The following is a 20,486-nucleotide window of genomic DNA, read 5'->3' as shown; positions in this document are numbered from 1 at the left end:
ACATGTGAAACACACATATAAACACCTCATATCCCTCTGGTGAATCATCACATTCTGGTGTCTCAGTTTGTTTTTCTGAGCACAGCTTTTATTTTATAGGCTGCTGGTTTTTGTCCAGTGGTAAAACAAGCTCAAAATGTGTCTTGACAGAGTTCAACACAAGCTTTCCAAACCTTTGCTGTGTCTCTTGTTTCATTATTTTCATAACGGTGTGTTTCATGACCTGGTCAGTGTTCTGCTCTGTCACATTTATTGTGCGCCCCCAGGGCACTTCCTGTTTCTGCAGGTAAGAGAGAGTAATTCCCTTCGAGAGGCCTCCATCCAGAGCTCCCTTTTCCCTCCTCCGGTCTCTACTACTGCCTGCCAGGTCAGTTTTTTAGACAGATACAGTTGGTTTAATCATTTTGTTGACATATTTTTGTCCCCTTCTATTTGTGAGGCAACAAAAGAGTTTGTTAATCTGCTGTCTCCCTCCTGAAGTTGCGTCTGTTTTTCTGTGCAGATGCGTTTCTCTCTGTACGTGTATGGAGACTTTAATGGTTCTCTGCTGGTGGCTATAGAGGAGAATGGGACCACCACTGCACCACTGGTCTGGGAGAGAAATGGTCAGTGGACAGATGACTGGGAAGATGTTGCCCTGCAGCTGACTGGTCTTGATCATGGGTACGTAAAATGAAAAAAAGGTTAGAGAAGCAAATGGTTATGTAACGCCGAAGTGCTACAGCAAAAGGATCAAGTATGGTCTCACCTCGATTTACTCGTTTTCACTCACGTTTTTTCACATTGGGCTCTGTAATATTTAATTTCTCTTTTCCACATCAAAACAAAAACTGTTCTGAAGTATCAATGCCATCAATTGCCCCTGATATCTCATTGCTGTCATTCACAGCACAGTCATACCAACATCGATCCCTTCTCCCATTCACACATGACCCCATGCAGAAACATTTCAGGGATAGACTGTATGTCTGAAAGAGGCTTAAAGAATTTGTAATAATTGTGAAGATTTGACTTACTCTTCTTTTCCAGCTGTTTTTTGTTATACATGTATTGGAATTCCTGTTGCCTTTTACATGAAGACAACAACTGTAACTTAAATGCACAAATGGTGTGTGCTTTTCTGCAGGTTCTACATTAAGGTGACAGCTATGTGGAGACAAGGCTCCAATGCTGATGTTGCTCTTGATGACATTGCAATTGGAGCTGCCTGCTTCAACACAGGTAAGCTGTTGCTAATGTGCCATCATTAAAAGATGGTGACCAAAACAGAAACACCGCCGTTTGGTGCAACATATGTTTGTGGTAGTAATTATGTAAAAAGTAAAAAGGAATCGCCTTTGCCAGGGGGAGAAAACTATCCCTTATTATTTTTATCCACTAGTAGAACTATGGAGCAATGCTTTTACGGGCACGTGCCTGAGCTCTGCATGGATATACTCTACTTTCCTTGCATTCCTGAGTTGGGACAGTAATGTGCAAAGAAGAGCCCCAAGGCGCCAACAAATGCAGCAGAAGTTGACTGCAAAATCTGTTGTGAAAATGTTTTATGAGTGAAGAAATGTATTTAATACATCTCTTAGACCTCAGGGATACACACAATGTATTTTGGTCACAAACGTAACTCTTGTTTGCTAACAACAAACTCCTGCAGCGTATCTGTAATTAGCACTTGTGGCTCCTCTCAACTGTTGAGACTGTTGTCGAGACTAACTGATGACTGCTTTCTTTCACTCCGCTGGTCGTCAGTCTTTCATTTGATACCCCATTTCAGTTATTGACCGTGACAAGAGGGTAACCAACGCTCGATGCTTTGCTGCAATTGCAGTACCGCAGTATGTGAGCCAACATTCCTGTGTCAGCGTCATTATGCTTTGGGTTTTTAATTCTCAAAGTCATGTGAAAGAATTTTTTAACAACTCTCTCTGCTCTATTGAAATGGGAACATAGTTGATTTGCAGATTCACAAATTTGTCTTCGGTGAATTAAAGGGGTAAGACTGTTTTTATTTTGTGATTTGAGGGAAGGATGGTTTAAAATCTCTGAGTGAGCACAGGGATGGCATGATATATGACTGATGCTCAGCTCCAGTCGGGTAAGAGTGGAGCATTTTCCAGCTGTTATCACAGTCAATTCAGGATCCCAAGTTACTTAAGTAACCCATGAATTAACTTAATGTTTCATCACATTTATGATGAAGAGCCTTGAATTCTTTTATGGTGTTGAAACTCATGGAGGCTCTCCACATTGGTTTCAGTGGATAAAGAAGACTTAAAGAGAAATATAGTCATGATGTTTCCAGGAATTAGCCTGAGAAAATGTCTCCATGTCCATCCTGAATACCATTCCATGAATTGTTGTGATTTCCTTTAATCCATGTCGCTTTCTGCGAGGGTATATATTATGCTTCAGTGATCTGTAGATTGGTGACTGTGACTATTTTTCTCTCTTTCTTCCCACCTTTCTTCACCTTGGCTTACTGCCTCTCTTCAGATCTCAACTCTCTCATGCCCATGGTGGACTTGGAGGATTTCTTGAGCCCCCTTCCAGAGCCCTCGGCCTCAGGTAGTGTGCAGCTTCAGCTGTCACCTTGGATAACTTGATAATTTCCAAAGCACCCCTTGTCCTCCGTGTCATTTTTAATCCATTCTGCATGCAGAATTTACATACCAGATGGTGGATTGCACAATTTCTCTTAATGCTTGAAGCTTTATCTACCATATCAGCTGACCAGAAGCTCTTAATCCATTCTTCGTTCAGGGCTCACATACCAGGTGCTTAATGCAATTTCCAGTTACTCTTCTAGATGTTGTGCCATATGCTTGTTTCTGTTCTTTCCTGTTTAGCTCTTTATCTTAGTCTCAACATTTAATTTCTTTTTTTTGTTGTTGTGTTTAATTATTTTTTCCAAGTGACTATAAAGTACAAAACCCATTAAAAATGTTAGGGTTAAAACATAAATATAACAGAAGGTGATAACTTGCTAATCCTTTTTGACATATTGAAAGCAGCACAAAGACAATATATTTAATGCTTTACCTCATCAGCTTCATTGATTTTTAAAAATATCTGCTTATTCTGAATTTGATACACTAAAATGAATCAATCAAGTTGGGACAGGAGCAACTAAAGACTTGGAAAGATGTGGAACGCCCCAAAAACACCTGTTTGGAACATTCCACAGGTAAACAGGTTAATTGGCAAGAGGTGAGAGTATCATGATTGGGTATGAAAGGCGCAGTGGTTTCCATCAAGGATGGAGCGAGATTCACCACTGTGAACACATGATTGTGTATCTGTTCACTTGGTAAGACCATTGCCGACACACAGTTTGTTTGCACATAATTGCATTCTGTTTTTATTTATGTCTTACACAGCGTCACAACTGTTTTTGGACTCGAGGTTAATCAACAATTCTAAAATCTCCCACCAACTCATGTCCGTGTCTCTCTTTTCTTTGTCTCCATTTTTCCAGAAGTTTCTTTGATGACGTGGTGGTTTAACTCATGCGGTGCCAGTGGTCCCCATGGCCCAACCCAGGCCCAGTGTGACAGCACCTACAGGAACAAAAATGTCAGCGTGACTGTGGGGAAGGACGGTCCCCTGAAAGGAGTCCAAATGTGGAGGGTACCTGCTACTAACAGATACCTGTAAGTGATAGAGGAGGTGGCTGTTATGCTCATTTGCTTGAGCTTTAAATTGGAAGTTGAGAGGCTGGAAGTTCTGTATTTTTCTTATTGTCCATCCATCCATCCATTATCTATACCGCCTATCCCTTTCGGGGTTGCAGGGGGCTGGAGCCTATCCCAGCTACGATGGGCGGGAGGCAGGGTACACCCTGAACCGGTCGCCAGCCGATTGCAGGGCCACATGCAAGGACATACAAACATTCACACTCACACCTACGGACAATTTAGAGTCATCAGTTAACCTAATGAGCATGTTTTTGGTCTGTGGGAGGAAGCCGGAGTACCCGGAGAGAACCCACGCATGCACGGGAAGAACATGCAAACTTCACACAGAAAGGCCCCGCCTGACCCGGGGAACGAACCGGCAACCTTCTTGCTTTGAGGCACGCGCACTACCTGCTGCGCCACCGTGCAGCCCCCATGGAAAGACCAAAACCCACAATTAATTGATCCTATTAATAAGTTTTGTCTGTGTAGTCAAAGCCAAATACATCTTATTCTACTGTGCCATACACCTTAATTGTCCAAAAGCTATTAAAAATACACAAATGAGCCACACAGTTGCACTGCATGATGCAGTTTATTTTGAGTGTGTCAGTCAGTCTGCAGCAAATGCAGGAGCATTTACTCCTGCTTGTGTAACATTTGCTAAAAATAGCAGTGCAGATGTTAAAGAAAATCATTTAGCCTTTTTAAAAAAATGAATGCTGAATGAAATATTTTGTATTAAGAAGGAATTAAAGGGTTGGTTTTGGTCTTTTCATAGGATTTGTTGACAATAGCAAAAATATCACATATAGCCATGCTGTCCAGCGAAAGCTGTGATTCCCATTAAGCATGATGCCACAGGCTTTATCTGGACAGAAAGAGTTCCACTGTTGTTTACCCTTTTTCCAGTTTTCTGCGTGTTATCCGTAGTTTATTTGTAGGAGTGTATACCATATGTGTTATCATCGCTGTGTGACTCAGAGAGCTGGGCATGTCAGTTTAGAGGAGGTGTGACTGCATGCTTGGGGACTAAACTATTCTGGCCATACTCAGCATAACTGATTGTTGTCTTGCCAAATCAAGACCTAAATCAATTTGATTGTCTTTGCACAACCGCTCATGGGACCTCATTATCACACTCACAACATGAGATTCAACGTTCAATGGAAATGTGGTATGATTAATCATGGGATTTACAGAGTGTTGAATTACTTTGACTAAATTATACACAGCTGTACTTCATGACAACATCAACACGTGGTATCTGTAAGAGGAAATCTGGTAACGCTTGAGATTACAGCCCTCAACGTTCAGCATAATTCTTGCCAGTTTGCGGTGTAATTATTTCCACAATGTACCAGAAGAGTATGTACCAATACATACATGCACATGGAAACTTAAAATTAATTTACAGTGGAGGTTTACTGTTATTGCATGGTTCAGTATGACCCATTGAGCAACAAAGCTGGAAGTTCGGGGGGCGATGGGGTAAAGAGAGCTCCATAGCATTTTATACATTTGCTGGGATTTATTTGAAAGTAATCATGCAACACTTACCTTCACTGAAGAGGTACAGATGATAACAGTAGAGTATTGTTTGTATTGCTGGCATCAAATTCAGTAAGTCAGTTACACCGAACAGGTAGAGAACAGGTACGTAATACTTTAAGGCTACGTTTACACTCAGGGAAAACGCATATGTTTTCATATGGTTTGTCCTCTCGTTTACACGCAAACTGAGTTTTGTTTTTTTTTTTCACGGAAAACGATCATTTTTAAAACTGAAAACGCCGGTTATGTGTTGGCGTGTAAACAGGGTTAAACGGCGTTTTAGCGACCTATGTTTACACTCGCGCCCATAGGTTTTGCATAGTTATGATGCGCTCAACGGCCTATTTATCCGGGTTCGTGTAAACAACAACATTTTTGAAAACGATGTGTGCACGATGTTATTTTTGAAAACTGAGGGGCTAAAATATCCGTTTTTCAAATACCCTGCTACATGTAAACGTAGGCTAAAATACATGTTGTAGCAGCCACCCCCCCAAAAAAAAAAACCCAGCTGAGTGCTCCTTTAGTCCACAGCAGAGGATTGATGACACCTGTGAGTGAGTGGGTGTAGCACAGCAGAGGAGAGGGTGATAATTGCTGACACATGTGAGGGAGAGCATGTTGAAAGAGAGGACAGATGCATTGCAGAGAAGAGTGGCATGACAGAAATGAGAGTTTTAGCCAACTTTAAACTACAAGCAAAAGCCCTCAGTTACACTGGTGTCTTCTTTTGGGATATTTCGCAAACTGACACTTGATTTAGAGACTCTGATATCACATTGGGACTACATAAAAATAAGGAATGGGAAATTGTAACTCCTTCTTTTCATAAAATGCTTGTTACATTTCTGAAATGTAAACTAAAGTGTATATCGAAAGGGCCTTTGGGATTGAACACTTTGGTCAAAAGATTACTTTGATTTCTTTCCTGAGTTTTGGGTGAAACATGTTCAGAAAGAATGTTTGAAGAGAACAAAATCAGATCTGCTAAAATTACATTTGGTCCTGATTATTGTCTTTCTCATGAGCTTGTCACTTAGAGTTGCCTTTATACCCTTTATTTTGTGGCGTAGGTTACACAGATGTTAGGCCTAAACTGCACCCGAGTTATTGATGATACACTTAATTGTATGTCTGGTGCCCAGTTTGATAATTATAGTACCTTCAGGCCTTAAATTGCACTGCAGTACAGCATAAATTCCCACATTGTTATCCCTTTACTCCCTAACTTTGCATCTTGTTTCCTTGTCCCTACATATACTGTTAATTAGTACATACTGTCCTGGTACACAAAAATGACACTGAATTGGGAAGAATTACACTGTACAGTGTAGGCTGTAATCTGATGAGTTACCAGAATCCTCTATTAAAGTCCAGGTGACTGTGTCTCCTGATGAGCGTCTTGAGAGACTTCTATACTTGTTTGTTCAAGTGTAATGCAGTCCATCTATCTAGTATGATAGATGCTGTGGAGTCTGAACAAGAAAACAATTTCTTTCAGTATTTAATCCTCTCGTGGTGGAATGATCTTCCTCAGGATTTCCGCCTATGGGGCTGCAGGAGGGAAAGGAGCCAAAAACCACAACAAACGCAACCACGGGGTCTTCATATCTGCCATATTTCCTCTGGAGAAAGGAGACATACTTCACATTTTGGTGGGCCACCAAGGAGAGGACGCATGTCCAGGGGTGAGTAGGGTTGAAGGATTTATTAACATGGGATGTCCCACTGTGGACATCTTTTTGTCAGGGAGAGGAGAGACAAGAGAGTGACCGAGGTAAAAAAAAAAAAAAATTCCTCCCTAATGCATGCGTTTGTGAAGCTGGCTTCTTTCACTGAAGTCTCGCTCTCCCCCCTTGGTGTAGAGAAATCCGCACACCCAGAAGATCTGCCTGGGAGAGTCATCAGTGATTGAAGACAACCTCAGGGGAGAGGCCAGTGCAGAGTGGGCTGGGGGAGGAGGCGGAGGAGGGGGAGCCACCTACATCTTTAAGGTGACAGAAAAAGCTGTGTTGTTTCAGTGCTGTGTGTCCTTTCTGTGGGTTTGTTTGATAACTTGTGCAGATTAAGTGTACGTACTGTTAGACATCAGAAATGTCTGTAGGCATATTGAAATGATTCAGCAGGGTCTCACGCTCTAATCCACAGGGTTATCATAAAATTGTCATGAAAAAAAATGTTGTTACTTTTATTATTATTATCTCCTGTCTGCAGTAAGGAGGGGCTTCCTGAGTCATGTTTAATTTTCTTTATTACTTACACTGATGCTTTGTCAAATTAATTTTTCATTTGCAGTGAAATGCAAATGTGTGTGCACCACTGAGCATACATATTGAAATGTGCTCAAATGAGTGAGATTTACAGAGATGCTGTCTCGTCAGATGGAGGGAGGTGAGCTGGTTCCCTTGCTGATTGCAGCTGGCGGAGGGGGAAATGCCTACCTGGAGGACCCGGAGTCCAGTCTAGACCAGATACCACTGGAGCAGTATGAAAACAGCACCATAGCTGCCAGTACCAATGGGCAAACTGGTGCTGCAGGTATTGTACTGTATTATAGGTCATAATACTACCAATGTAGATGTTCATTTACCTGTAGTGGTATCTAGCCATGCAGTCACATTCTGTTTTATGTGCCCAGGTTTTGAGTTATCTGACTTTGAGATGACTCTCTCCACACTAACTTAACAAAGGTGAAACACTTCTATTTGTGGTGCTCGCAAAATGTGTTCCCGTTACTCTGGGTAACGCAGAACATGCAGTCAACAGTCCTCATAGGGACTATTTCTTGTGTCAGACGTCTCAATGGCATCCTTTGACAGTGAGGTCTGTAAGTAATTTGGAGTAACAGGAAGACTGTTTTGGTTTAAGTAATTTTGGCGGTCTTTTTATGCCTGTAATAGTCAACAGTGGAGAGATAACAGAAAATGAAGGCAGAGAGATCATAAGCAGGGAATATGGGCCTCCATCAGACTCAGAGAAATTGCGTGAAATTGTCAGTGTAGACACTAAAGATGAGGTCAACAAAAACTTTTCAGTTCAGTTCTTTACAAGATGATGGAAAATATGTCTATTGAAAATATCCCCCCCCCCAAACAAAATCACTGTGATGTGATGGAGGATCCCACAGGATCCCAGGTTGAGACAGTTTTATGGAGAGAGGAATGACAGAATGGAAACAAAGATGCAGAAACATAGAAAACCTCTCAACTAGTTCAACTTTGAGCATGAAAGAAAGAGCTGAATAAATCATGACACAGCACAATGCATGCAGTATAAATAATGTATGAAATTATTAACAGTAGCTTTCTTGATCACACTAAAGTTTGGCTGCAAACTCAGGTGTTTGCTTTGTGATCAGAGAGAGGTTACATGTTTGCTGCTGTTAATCCTGTCTATTTGTTGAAGTGCGGAAAAGCTCAGATGACAACAGGCTTTGTGTGATTTCAAAAGCACTTTTTCATTGAAGGCCACGAGAGATTTTCTTTGTCCTGTATACACACACACTCAAAGTAGCACACGATGGCATGCTTGCATGCTTTCACATAGTGGGATGTGTTTTACTTGTGGATAATGTGATCTATCTGGATCATATTTTTAGTTTCCGAACAGTTTTCCTGACGGGTCTTGACCTTTTCAAGCGAGACATATATGGCAAGATCTCTCTTCGCTCCTGGAAATGCCTCCTGGAACATTCTCACTAAATCCCCTCTGACCAACAGTGTCTCCACACAGACCATCTATCAGCTCATCTTATTGAAACCTCTGTGAGATTGTTCAGATAAATATCTGCGAGTCAGGAGAAATATATAGCTGCTAGTAGTGAGTAAAGGAGTTGTGTGTGTGTTCATGCATAATGTTTATGTGGATGTGTCTGGCAATGTTGATCCTGAGATTAGAGCTGCAGTAGATATATGTGTATGTCATTGTATGTCATTATCATGGATCACAGCGTGGACTTGAAAGAATCAACAACCTTTTTAAAGGCTTAGTAGCTCCTGCTGGACATGTGTGACTTATTTAAAACCTTCCTCTATCTGCTCGGCATAGATTAGAGGCTGTGATCAGCTATTTACTATTGTTATTCATTGCTGAAGGGTCTCCATCACTGCAGCGTGGAAGAAGTTCAATTCCAACTTCATATAAAAATATAAAAAAAGTGACTATGTAACGGCAGTAGTGTGTGGCTGTCAGTGATTTCAATGAGTGGATGGGTGTAAAGTGATAAACAAAAGGCAAAAGCAGGCTGAAGCCTTGCTGTTGACCCTCTGATGTCTGCCCACGAGCTGCCTGTGAGCAGAAACAAAGAAACACAGCAACACGACTAAAACTGGTGGACAGAGCAAGAGCTCCGTCTCCTCTTATCTCTATGCTGTGTAGCTCTGCTTGCTTCACTCAAATCTTCAGCTGGAGATCTTCCCACCTTGTCAAATGTAACCTCAACAAGACTGAGCTCCTTGGAAAATCTTGCTTTCTTGAGACTGCATATCACACCAAGCAGAGCTTGATTTGCTGGCTGAATGTGCTCAGACAGATTACTCAGGGTGATATAGGCCGACTGCACTAGATGTGTAAAAAAAACCTAAAACATACTGCTTATATACAATAGTGGAAAGGCTGAATCTTTGTCAGTAATTTAATGAGAGCCAGCATAGATGGCCACCAACCAGGGTCTGAAATTAGCACCAGCCAAATGCTGGTAAAATCTAACTGGCTGTTAGATTTCAGATAAAAAATAATGATGTGGCTGAACAGTTTGAACACTGTCAGTGGCTGGTAGATGTTTGCATTTTAAAAAGTTTTTAAAATTTTTTGCACACAAAAATAATGATAGTCTGTTTTCTTTATCAGAAAATTTTAATACTTCTATAAAATCTTCATTAATTCGCCTTACATGTAAGTTTCTGTGTCTGTAAATCTTTTTTGTTTCCTAAGGAGGTTAATGTCACCCCCTCTTGGTCCCAAATTGACCCACTGATACTAAAAAAATTAAAACTTTATGGCAGAAAGCATGCATTACAAACTGTTAACATGGATTTTGAAGGAGCGGCCTGACAAACAGCACACAGTCTAAAAAACAGGCATTTTATGAGGGCTTGACCTTGACTAGGGACTAAAAGTCAGCATATCTTAGCATCAGATCCATCAGTTTTGACCATTTTTTAACACAAGTCCTAAGAGGCCCCAACGTAATGGAAATGTAATGCTAAGTCACTGGAGTGCTCCATCAACACTACTGACCCTGCCGGTTTACATTTACACACACTGTCTGCAGGAAATCAAGTTAGCACCCCTAAGGGGCAGCCAGATATGTCTCCATCCTCCCTTCTATGTTAACCCTTAAGCTGCTTTTGCTGGTTTCCTGCTTTACTTTGCAAAACCTCCTGTGAAGGTATCCACAGCATTCATGCTGCCAGTCAATGACCCTTTCTATCCCTGCTCACGTTACAGTAGGTGGATTGAACTTCAATCCAGGTGAGCAGCACCAAACTTGGTGTTCACGTCTTTTTCATCCCTACGTCCATCCTTCTAAATATGTAATACACATGATATCATAATGTTTCATTTTGTGTATGTGTTTGTTTCCCTGAAGGTGGAGGTGGAGGCTGGAGAGACAGTCCCAGTCCTCACCTGAGGGCAGGAAGGTCGCTGGTGGAGGGTGCTGAGGGTGGGTCCTCCTGTCCCCGGGCCCTGTCCAAGCTCAGCTGGTCCACCTTTGGGGGTTTTGGAGGTGGAGGTGGGGCCTGCACAGCCGGAGGCGGTGGGGGAGGTTACAGAGGTAAAAGTATTCTGTCCGTTACCTTTAAACTATGGTGTTTTACCATTTCTAACCCCTGCACCAAAAACCCTCATTTTTATGTCTTTTGTTTTCCTCTGTCTCATTTTTTCACTCAAAGAAGCATATTCATATTTTGTGTGGCGTGAATGTCATTCTTAAATATATATATCTATATATATATATATATAGATATATATATATGTTTCTGGATTTGTGCTTCAGTCTGAATCTTGATTTATGCTTGTCTGGTTGTGCTCAACGGTTGACTCTTAACAAAAATTACACAATTTGAACTGAAAAAACTGAACATGTTATTGTCTCATAGAGCTTTGTAAAGCACTACCATGCAGTGTGATTAGATCATTTCATTTGTTGCCATGATAATCATACATAGTAATTATACATTTTCTTTTTATTACTCTGCTTTTTTAAATCTTAATGGTAGGAGCCTTCAAATCTAGTCACAACTTTCTGCCACCAGTGTAAAAATGCTGGCGACATGGTGATTTTCTGTCAAGAGAAAAACCGCCAAGTGGCACCAACCTGACAAGCTTGAACTGCCATAATTGGATCAGAATGGCTTTGACATTATTTGTAATACTGACTGATTGGTCTGATTGTCTGAGCGTTCACAACATACTTTTTGTGGCAGGAGGTGACGCTGCGCTGATGGATGAGATCACAGCCGATGGTCAGAACGGGGTCTCATTCATTCATCCAGTGGGAGAGATTTTTCTTCAGCCTCTGGCAGGTGAGACGGACTCACCACATGACATCATAATGAAGACAGTGATGCTGATGAATCTGATCATGACGAGCAGAGAAGATGAGGGAGGAATAGATGAGAGTAGAAAGCCAAGGGAGCATCCCTTGAGGGAAAATTGTGCAGTTGAAAGCTTAAAAAAAGCCAGTAAGTAGATGTTTGAGTTAAGATTGTTTTTTTGTCTAACTAGAATATAGTAAAGTAGAGTAGTAGTGTAAGTGGACCTTGAGTTCATGTTGTTTTGGTAAAGCTATGATAAAACAGAAAGGATTAGAAAGAAGCAGAGTAGATTCAAGAAGGGTAGAATAGAAAAGCTAAGAGAGCAAATTCCATCAGCTGCTGAAGCTGGAATAGTTGAACGCCCTGTGAAAAGCCAGCAAGAAGACATTGAATTAAGATTTTCTTATTTTTCCGAACTAGAGTAACATAGAATAGAACTGAGTAGAGTCAAGTAAAGTTCTGCTGATGAAGACTGTGAGACGCAGTTGAAGTCTTTGAAAAGGTGAGTAAGTGGACATTGAGTGAAGATTTGTTTTTGTTAAACTGGTTATAAATAGAATAGATTGGAATTAAGTAGAGGGTGGCACGGTGGAGCAGCAAGTAGTGCGTGTGCCTCACAGCATGAAGGTTGCCAGTTCGATCCCCGGGTCAGACAGGGCCTCTCTGTATGAAGCTTGCATGTTCTTCCCGTGCATGCGTGGGCTCTCTCCGGGCACTCAGGCTTCCTCCCACAGACCAAAAGACATGATCATTAGGATAGTCGAGTATAGAAAATGGATGGATGGATGGATGGATGGATGGATGGATGGATGGATGGATGGATGGATGGATGGATGGATGGATGGATGGATGGAATTAAGTAGAGTGGATTACTGCAGAGAAGAAGATAAAGAGCAAAGAACACAGGAACGCATCCTCTGATGAAGCCATGAGATACAGTAGAAATCTCTAGAAAAAGCTAGTAAGTGTACATCGAGTGTTTTGTCAAAATAGAGCAGAGAAGAAAGGATAGAAAGCAAAGTTCATCTGCTGATGAGGACAGTGAAAGTTCTGCTGAAAGTTTCCGGGCAACAAGTCAGTCAACAGATGGATCAATAGAACATAAAAGGCCAATAAAATGAAGAGGAAGAACAAATTCAAATAATGACAAATAAAGGCTACTTGGATAAAAAGAAATGAAGTTCAAATTTGAAGTTCATTTCGCAAATGTTAACTCTGACGTTAGTTAAAAATCACCATGATCTTATTTTGGCTGTGGTAATGTGAAAGTTAAGGGCCTCTCGGGAGTTACATAACATGTCGTCGCAACACCTCTTAGAGTCTCTATGGGAACAGAGTTAAACGTGGCTGATCCCAAAGTAAAGAGCCTATGTTGGTGTAAAGATTCAATCCTGAGCTCCTGGGTGTCTGAGCACTTAGTGCAGCAGGCAGTCAAACCAATCAGTGCCTCAGGTTGTGTGTGTCTGCGTTTGTGTGTGTGTGCACATGTTTCTATCTGACACAGGCTGCTTTCAGGGACAAATTTCAGACTTGAACCAGTTAATTGGGGATGGCTTGTTTAATTGGTTCCAAAAGCTGTGTCACCAGCTGGAAAACAGCTGATTTCTGGGTCAGTGTTCACACTGGGTTCAGGTGAAGGTTAGGGTAAGGGTTAGGTTTCAGCAAATTGTGATGGTGAGGGTATGTCTCCAGGAAATGACTGTCAGCCTATGTAATGTCCCCATAAGCGATGGAAACACAACGCTTGGGCCCGTGTGTGTCAAACCATGTGTCTGAACGCTCTGGCTGACACGCTCACACATGCACGTTGCTATATGTTGTGGAGTTTTTTTTTTGTGAGACTACGGGCCATCTGATTCTCATTATTGAGCTGGAGGAACAGGAAGGCAGTTGACTAATTCACGGCCACATGTAGCCTGTTGCCTTCGGCGCCAACACACAGACCTCCATTGTCATGTGAAAGAAGCTGTTGTTGTTGCTGTGTGTGCTGCAAATTGCTGCGTTCAAACACAATCACTGCCTTCGCAGTGTTCATACATGAAACACATTCAAAGCCAGATAAGCAAAGAGGTTAATTTAAATAGTTATAATTCAATTTTGTAATGAAATTAAATCAGCGTTTTTAAATGAAGGATAAAGTTCAATGTATGACTCACATGGCACAAGCATACTTCTCCTTATATTCATAATTTGTATCCAGAAACAATGCAGCACTCAGATATGAGTAACTTAATTATGGAAAAAATTATCAAATCACAGCCTAATGGTTAATGTAGACCACAAAAACAGTATTTAAATGTGTTACAGAACCATTTTATTACAAGCATATACTGCGTTTTACACAAATACACACATAATTGATCACATATGCTAGACAACATGTGATATGTTGAGATTAAAGGATAAGGCTGGCGAACTGTCAAGCGTGTTAGTCCGTCTCTCAATCATTTCTGACTTCTCTACCAAAGGCCTTTGCTCCTGCTGAAGATGTAAATCCAACATTATAATGAAGGAACACCTCACCCTGTGCAGCAGTGTGGCTCATTGATGTGTTTTTGCTGTTGTGGGACAAAAATGAAGCTCTTTGTCACAGAGGAATAATCTGTAAAGCATCAGTGTTTGGCTGCGCAGGCAATACTTGCGAGTGGGATCATTTCATGTTGGCTTTGGGTTTTTTGTGAGACTTTCTGAGAAACCTGTAGAAAATCACCAGACCTTGTTAGGGCATTATGCAAAGATAATAATCTCCCTTCCCAACAAATAGTTTATTTCTGGTATTTGTGTGTGTGCACGTTCTTCTGTCTAGCCATGGAGAGTCACGGCGAGTGTGAGATCAAGGTACAGCTGAACTGCAGCCACTGTCAGACGCAGAGCTGCAAACGAGATGAAGATTCTCACCTTATCCTCTGCCTCTGCGACAACGATGAAGTCTTGGCCAGCGACAACATCACCTGTATTGGGGCTGTAGGTACGTAATCGCCCCCCACAAACACTGCTTCTTCTTTTGAGTGATAGCCATTTTGATATCAGCTGTTAATTTTAATGTCAACCGATAAATCCCTCAAAATTCTCTCCCGTCTAAACAGATAAAGCATGAAATCTAAAACACTCTTTGAAGTCTATTAATCTTCTCCCAGCTCCTCAAGGCCTGAATAGGCAGGGCCAGATGTCGACATCTTTGATCCTGGCAGTCGTGGTCTCCACCATCGCGAGCGGCGTCGCGCTGATCTGCGCTGGCGTCATCCTCAGTAAGAGACTCGTCCAGTTCTGTGTGCAGTCCGTCCCCTCCACCTTCCACCGGCTGTGAGCACAGCTGGAAATACAGATGCTTCCAGATGTTACTGACAGAAACCAGATCACCTTTTACAAATGTTGGTTTAAATACCCTCCTCTGTCTGTGTGCGGGATTATTGAGAGAGCTGTGGGAAAGATATTGCTCTGAATTACACGTTGCGGACACAGTGTGAAGCGAGCACATATGGACACTTTTATCACAAGCACTTATTTCTTTTTTTGTGCCAAACAGTGTGAAACAATCTGATACTGCAGATGAGATAAGTGAGAGAATGCGGTTAAATACCACATTGTTTATATGTCGTATTTATTGCCTACAGATTGCTCTCATTGAGGCAGGAGATCGTAGAGATGTACAAAAAGCATCTCACTGTATTATAAAAAAACATTGAAACAATCATTATATAGACATAACAATTAGAATAATGGGGAAAAATAGGGAACTGTGCTAAAATATTAGCCTTTCAGTCACTTTGGGAAGTGCACAGTGACAATCACACGTTTAATCCACGGGCATTGACTCTCTACGATAAAACCTTTATAAAGCAGCTGTGATACAGCAAAATGCTGTTCACACAAAACACTGTGATATTGAGTATTTGGGAGAGGATGGGCATCTGTGTCTGCATGTTTTGTGTAATCCCAGACCATCTGACATTGAGACACGCTGTAAAATGCTTTAGGGATGACTCTTGCACAAACAAAATGCTTAAAATAGGAATGATTAGGGAATTAACAATTAATCAGATTTAGTAGTTTGAATTTTACTACTCTATGGCAATAAAACTCTTGGAGAGAGACAAGTGAGGGATAGAGAGACAACCACAGTCTAATATTTAATATGAATCATGATTATAATATGACCTAACAATACTAATGTTGTATTGATATTTAACGTGGTCTCCAAAGCTGCTATGCAACATATACTGGTTAGTGTTGACTTATATACTAACCCACGTTTTATTAACCAGACACTTTATATGAAGAGTTTCTATGTAGTTGTAACAACAACATATGTAGTCATTCTGCAGTCATATAGGACAGTGAGGGATTATACAGCTTATAACACTTTTTTGCACCTTTATCAGCTTCTTGACAACAGTCTGCTGCAGATCATTGGAAGAAGGATCGTTACATTTTGGCTGACCCACTAATCCTCCACCAAGTGCTGTTTAAGGTGTTCGAATATAGATTCTCTCTCCCTCGTCCTCTCCATAACCTCACTGAAAGTGTTGAATATTAAGTGAAGCTCGACAGTGAGAGATTCGCACAACTGGTTTTGGTGAATATGAGCTTTGTGTGAGAAATCTGCACAACACTGACTTCCTGAAAGATATCAATTATATTTTCAGGCTTGTACGCTGCCTGTCAAGAAAACCAGACATGACAAAAGCAGCTTAGGTTTTTGACTGAACCAATTTGTGCAATAAACCTCCTGTAAGGAAAGTGACAAATAAAAAGTAAATTGACAGATTAAAGGATATTTTTCCCCCATCGGCAGTGTGCAAGGTGATGTAAGTTTTCCAGCCAACTTTAAAGCAAAATATCTTAAAAAACTTTGGGGCTTCTGGTGACCGCTGATAATTTTCCCCTGGATACAGGACGAGGAAAACCCCACGTTCATGCTCCTCAGGGGATTAACCCTGATTTTCAAATGACCACCAAGACAGACCTCACTTACACTTTACATTACATGTAAAGGGGAGATGAGAGATTTGGGGAAATGGCCTGCAATGTTGATGCCGTAGTCTTTTTTTTTTTTTTTTTTTTTAATGGGAAATATGAAATGCATTACAAGGACAATTCAGCAAAGGTTCAAGCGCATATAGAAAGTTTTAAACATTTTGATTTTCATCTTAAAATTGATTCATTTTGTTGTTTTTGTTATCTACACAATACTCAACAATAGCACAGCAGTGTGTGGAGTGTTTTATAATTTAATTTAATATAAAAGGCTAAAGTAAACCATAATGAATAAATAGACAGAAAACAAAAAAAGCATTTTTTTTCTCCCATCATGGAGCGCACTTTCATGCTCAGGGCCCGTGGTGTGTGTCCAGATTGTCCATATAGGTCCAGGTGTGAATGCAGGAATGACTGAAACTTTTAGCACATGAAAGAGTGACGGTAAAACTAAAAATGGATGCAGTCTGTGATCAGACAGATCGCAGACAACAAGGTTGTTTTGCTAATTCTAACCAGTCATTAACAAAGAGCCGTGAAGTTTAACTGCATGACCAAAGTCCAAACTGAGCTGACCTCTGTGCACAGCATAATCAAGCAAACCTCTTTTTTATGAAAATTGGATTACTTATGTAGTGTGACCTATTCACTGACTGTATCGTGTGTAATTTTGTGAATTTGCAAGTGAATAAATCAAACACTAAAACAAAAACATGGCATTTGTGCGATGACACACATTACTTTCCATTGCAAAAAAAAAAAAAAAAAAACACACCTTCACACACCCTTCAGGTTAATGGTGTCTGTTCACCTGAGCTCTCCCCCATGCAGGGAGGTAGTCTGTTCCCTGGGCGCCCCGTTTCCTCCCCCTGCTCCTCCTCCTCCTCCTCGTCCTCCTCCTCCTTCTCACCCCTCATTCCAACCCCCCTGAGTCCCTAGCACCTGCACCGGGCGATGGCTCGACGGCACCTCTTACCTGCACGCAACACCCCCTCCCTGGCAGACTACCAACCTGCATCGGGGACGTGGGCTGCCTCCACGGCGGGTGAGTCCAAACTCACTGGCACAGACAGTCTAGGAGCAGTAATCAAGGAGAGGACGTCCAACCTGCATCTTGTAAAACACTGTTTTGTGTGTGGACGCATTTGTCTTCTTAAAGGGGAACTCCACTGATTTCTCAGTGTGTGTTCACAGGTTTGGGGGAGTACTCCAGCACATATGAAAATACACTTAGCAAAAGTTATATAAAGCCTTTTCAGGCTCCAAGGGGAGCTGCACAAAGTCTGATGAATTTCCTCAAGTCCTTTGAGTCAGCATTGGTTATGGAGAAAGAAATGAACTAACCAGACCTCTGCAGCCCGCTCCAGGTTTTGACAGGGAAGACAAAACACTGTCCATTGAGAGTCCAACGATGTTTAAGGAGTGCAATGTTAAATGAAGTACTCTTTAAAAATGACCAACTTTCTGACAAACAGCGTCCCTCAGAATGTTGTTGCATCAGCTGGCGAGATGCAGCTGGACCCCTCCTTGTGTTACCGCTCCTACAATTAGCAGATAGTCAGGAAGTTACGACTACAACTCACATGCGAGTGTGGCGTCCAGTTAGGGTTCTGATTTTTTAAAAACCTTCTTAGACTTTGAAGTAAAACAAGCTTATCTCTGTCTTGCCTTGATCTTTAGTGTGGTACCGCAGGAAGAACAACCTGCACGCAGTGAGGGGGCGTCTGCAGAGTCCAGAGTACAAGCTGAGCAAGATCCGCTCCTCCACCATCATGACAGACTACAACCCCAACTACTGCTTTGCAGGGAAAGCCGCTTCACTCAATGAACTGAAGGAAGTGCCGCGCAAGAACATAACACTTCTCAGGTACAGCACACCTGGACACGATCTCAGATTGTCCTTTTGTGGTTCTGATGGCTGTCGGTGCTGATGCTTATTACGGATATTTTCCCTTCCTGTGTTATATTTTTTTCAGGGCTCTCGGCCATGGTGCATTTGGTGAAGTGTATGAAGGACAAGTTCTGGGGATGAGCAGTGATAACAGTCCCATGCAGGTGGCCATAAAGGTCAGCTCGCACTCTGTGAGGAAAAGTTGCACCTAAATGTTAGATGACAGCACCTCACTGGGAGTTTTGCTGATTACATATAATGCACTCAATGACATCTCCACAGGAGGGCTTCTGTTTCTTGGATATAAAGGTCACACACACAAGCAGGGTTTGAAAGACAGGGTTTTGTAATGCATTGACTGAGAGAAAGGTTATGCGCTTCACTGACTGCATAATATGAAAATGTAACAAGGTCGTTTGTGTAAAAAAAAAAATGTCACATGCACTGCAAAATCATCATGCACTGCACAAAATGATTGACCCTGAATCAAATGGCTTAAAAGCTAGGTAGAGATAAAAAAAAAGAAGCTGAGTGAGCTCCACGTGTGTTTGCTTAATTTTCAATAGTCCGCTGATAAGGTCTAATATCTTTCCTCTTGACAATGGCACACGCTCACTGCAAACCGCCTCTCTGATTCTTTCTGCTCCACAGACTCTTCCAGAAATCTGCTCTGAACAGGATGAAATGGATTTCCTGATGGAGGCACTGATTATGAGGTGCAGCTCTTCACACATCACACACACACACCATACTCGCCACCATATGATTTTGTTCATACGCTGATTCCCCCAATGCATCCTCCTTTTAGCACACCTGACGTGTGAAGCAGCATCAGGCAGCAGCTGGCTTAGCTTTTTATTTAAACATGTTAAAGTTAAATCTGAGCAAGAGGAGATAACAGCTGCAGCCAGATGTGAAACTTCACTCACTGGGAATCTTCTGTAATGTAGCGTATCCTGTATGTAATGTCCTCTGATATCATTAGCTGGTTTTTCAGCTAACGATATGAGAAGCCAGTTCGTCAATGATAGTCATGTCTGCAGGGATATGCTTTGATCTGAGGAAATAATTATAATCCAGATTATTCTAATTAGTTCTCGTTATGACCTGTGTGATGTTAATTGTTAGGTGCAAGTGTCTCTTCTCCAATCTGTTGGGTAGAAAAACAAGACTTAAGCCAGATCAAAGGAGATTTCCTTATTTAGATTAGAGTACAGTTTTATCCCCTCTAACTTTGAGATCACACCTTGAGATACAGTCACTCAGGTCACATATGTATGGAAGTAAATGAGCGATAAAAATCTAAATCCAGCACAGAAACAGTTTTGTTGTTTTTGTTGGATTTGAGAGTACACAACAACAGATTTTTTAGCTCAGGACAAGTTTTGAGAGTGAGCAAATAGAGGACAGAACAACGGCAGCAGAACATTTACAGTATAGGCCAGAAGAGGAGATGTGTCTGTGGATTTAAGGGAGCAGCAGGGCATCCTTTTCTTGTTATGTGCAAATTCATTTTGTTATTTCATTTGTTTTATCCCTCACATGAAAGTCTAGCTAAGAACAGACTAAAACCAATTTCATGACATTAAAAAAAGGTAACATTTAGCCAACATTGACTACATTTTATGGTTACAAAAAAGCAGTAAGAAACCATACACTCAAGATTAATATTGCCACATTTCAGGCAAGACACCCTTCTTCAACATGTATTCAAGCAATTATTATTATCAGTACACACAGGTGGGCTTAATTATATGTATATTATATGTTATTAACCTCACCTGTGTATATTAATTTTAAAATTATAGGTGATTGAAATTGTAGCCTATAATTAACCCCACCTGTGTATATTGA

At 41.3% G+C, this 20,486-nt stretch overlaps 1 protein-coding gene across 1 annotated transcript in view; it reads left to right on the top strand.

Moving 5' to 3' along the window:
• Nucleotides 1-20,486, top strand: part of ltk (leukocyte receptor tyrosine kinase) — a 57,361-nt gene that overhangs the window by 29,835 nt on the left and 7,040 nt on the right. The window contains exons 8-22 of the mRNA XM_070979649.1: nucleotides 267-367; nucleotides 503-663; nucleotides 1,127-1,221; nucleotides 2,491-2,562; nucleotides 3,473-3,647; nucleotides 6,763-6,913; nucleotides 7,091-7,219; nucleotides 7,607-7,763; nucleotides 10,816-11,001; nucleotides 11,654-11,752; nucleotides 14,571-14,732; nucleotides 14,902-15,012; nucleotides 18,422-18,608; nucleotides 18,718-18,808; nucleotides 19,284-19,348. Of these exons, the coding sequence (XP_070835750.1) occupies nucleotides 267-367; nucleotides 503-663; nucleotides 1,127-1,221; nucleotides 2,491-2,562; nucleotides 3,473-3,647; nucleotides 6,763-6,913; nucleotides 7,091-7,219; nucleotides 7,607-7,763; nucleotides 10,816-11,001; nucleotides 11,654-11,752; nucleotides 14,571-14,732; nucleotides 14,902-15,012; nucleotides 18,422-18,608; nucleotides 18,718-18,808; nucleotides 19,284-19,348 (1,942 nt within the window). The remainder of the gene's footprint in view (nucleotides 1-266; nucleotides 368-502; nucleotides 664-1,126; nucleotides 1,222-2,490; nucleotides 2,563-3,472; nucleotides 3,648-6,762; nucleotides 6,914-7,090; nucleotides 7,220-7,606; nucleotides 7,764-10,815; nucleotides 11,002-11,653; nucleotides 11,753-14,570; nucleotides 14,733-14,901; nucleotides 15,013-18,421; nucleotides 18,609-18,717; nucleotides 18,809-19,283; nucleotides 19,349-20,486) is intronic.

Source organism: Chaetodon trifascialis, chromosome 14 (assembly GCF_039877785.1).
Source record: "Chaetodon trifascialis isolate fChaTrf1 chromosome 14, fChaTrf1.hap1, whole genome shotgun sequence".
In the NCBI taxonomy this organism is placed as follows: Eukaryota; Metazoa; Chordata; class Actinopteri; order Chaetodontiformes; family Chaetodontidae; genus Chaetodon; species Chaetodon trifascialis.
The sequence above is the reverse complement of the archived record's forward strand: the minus strand, read 5'-3'. Positions and strand labels throughout refer to the sequence as shown.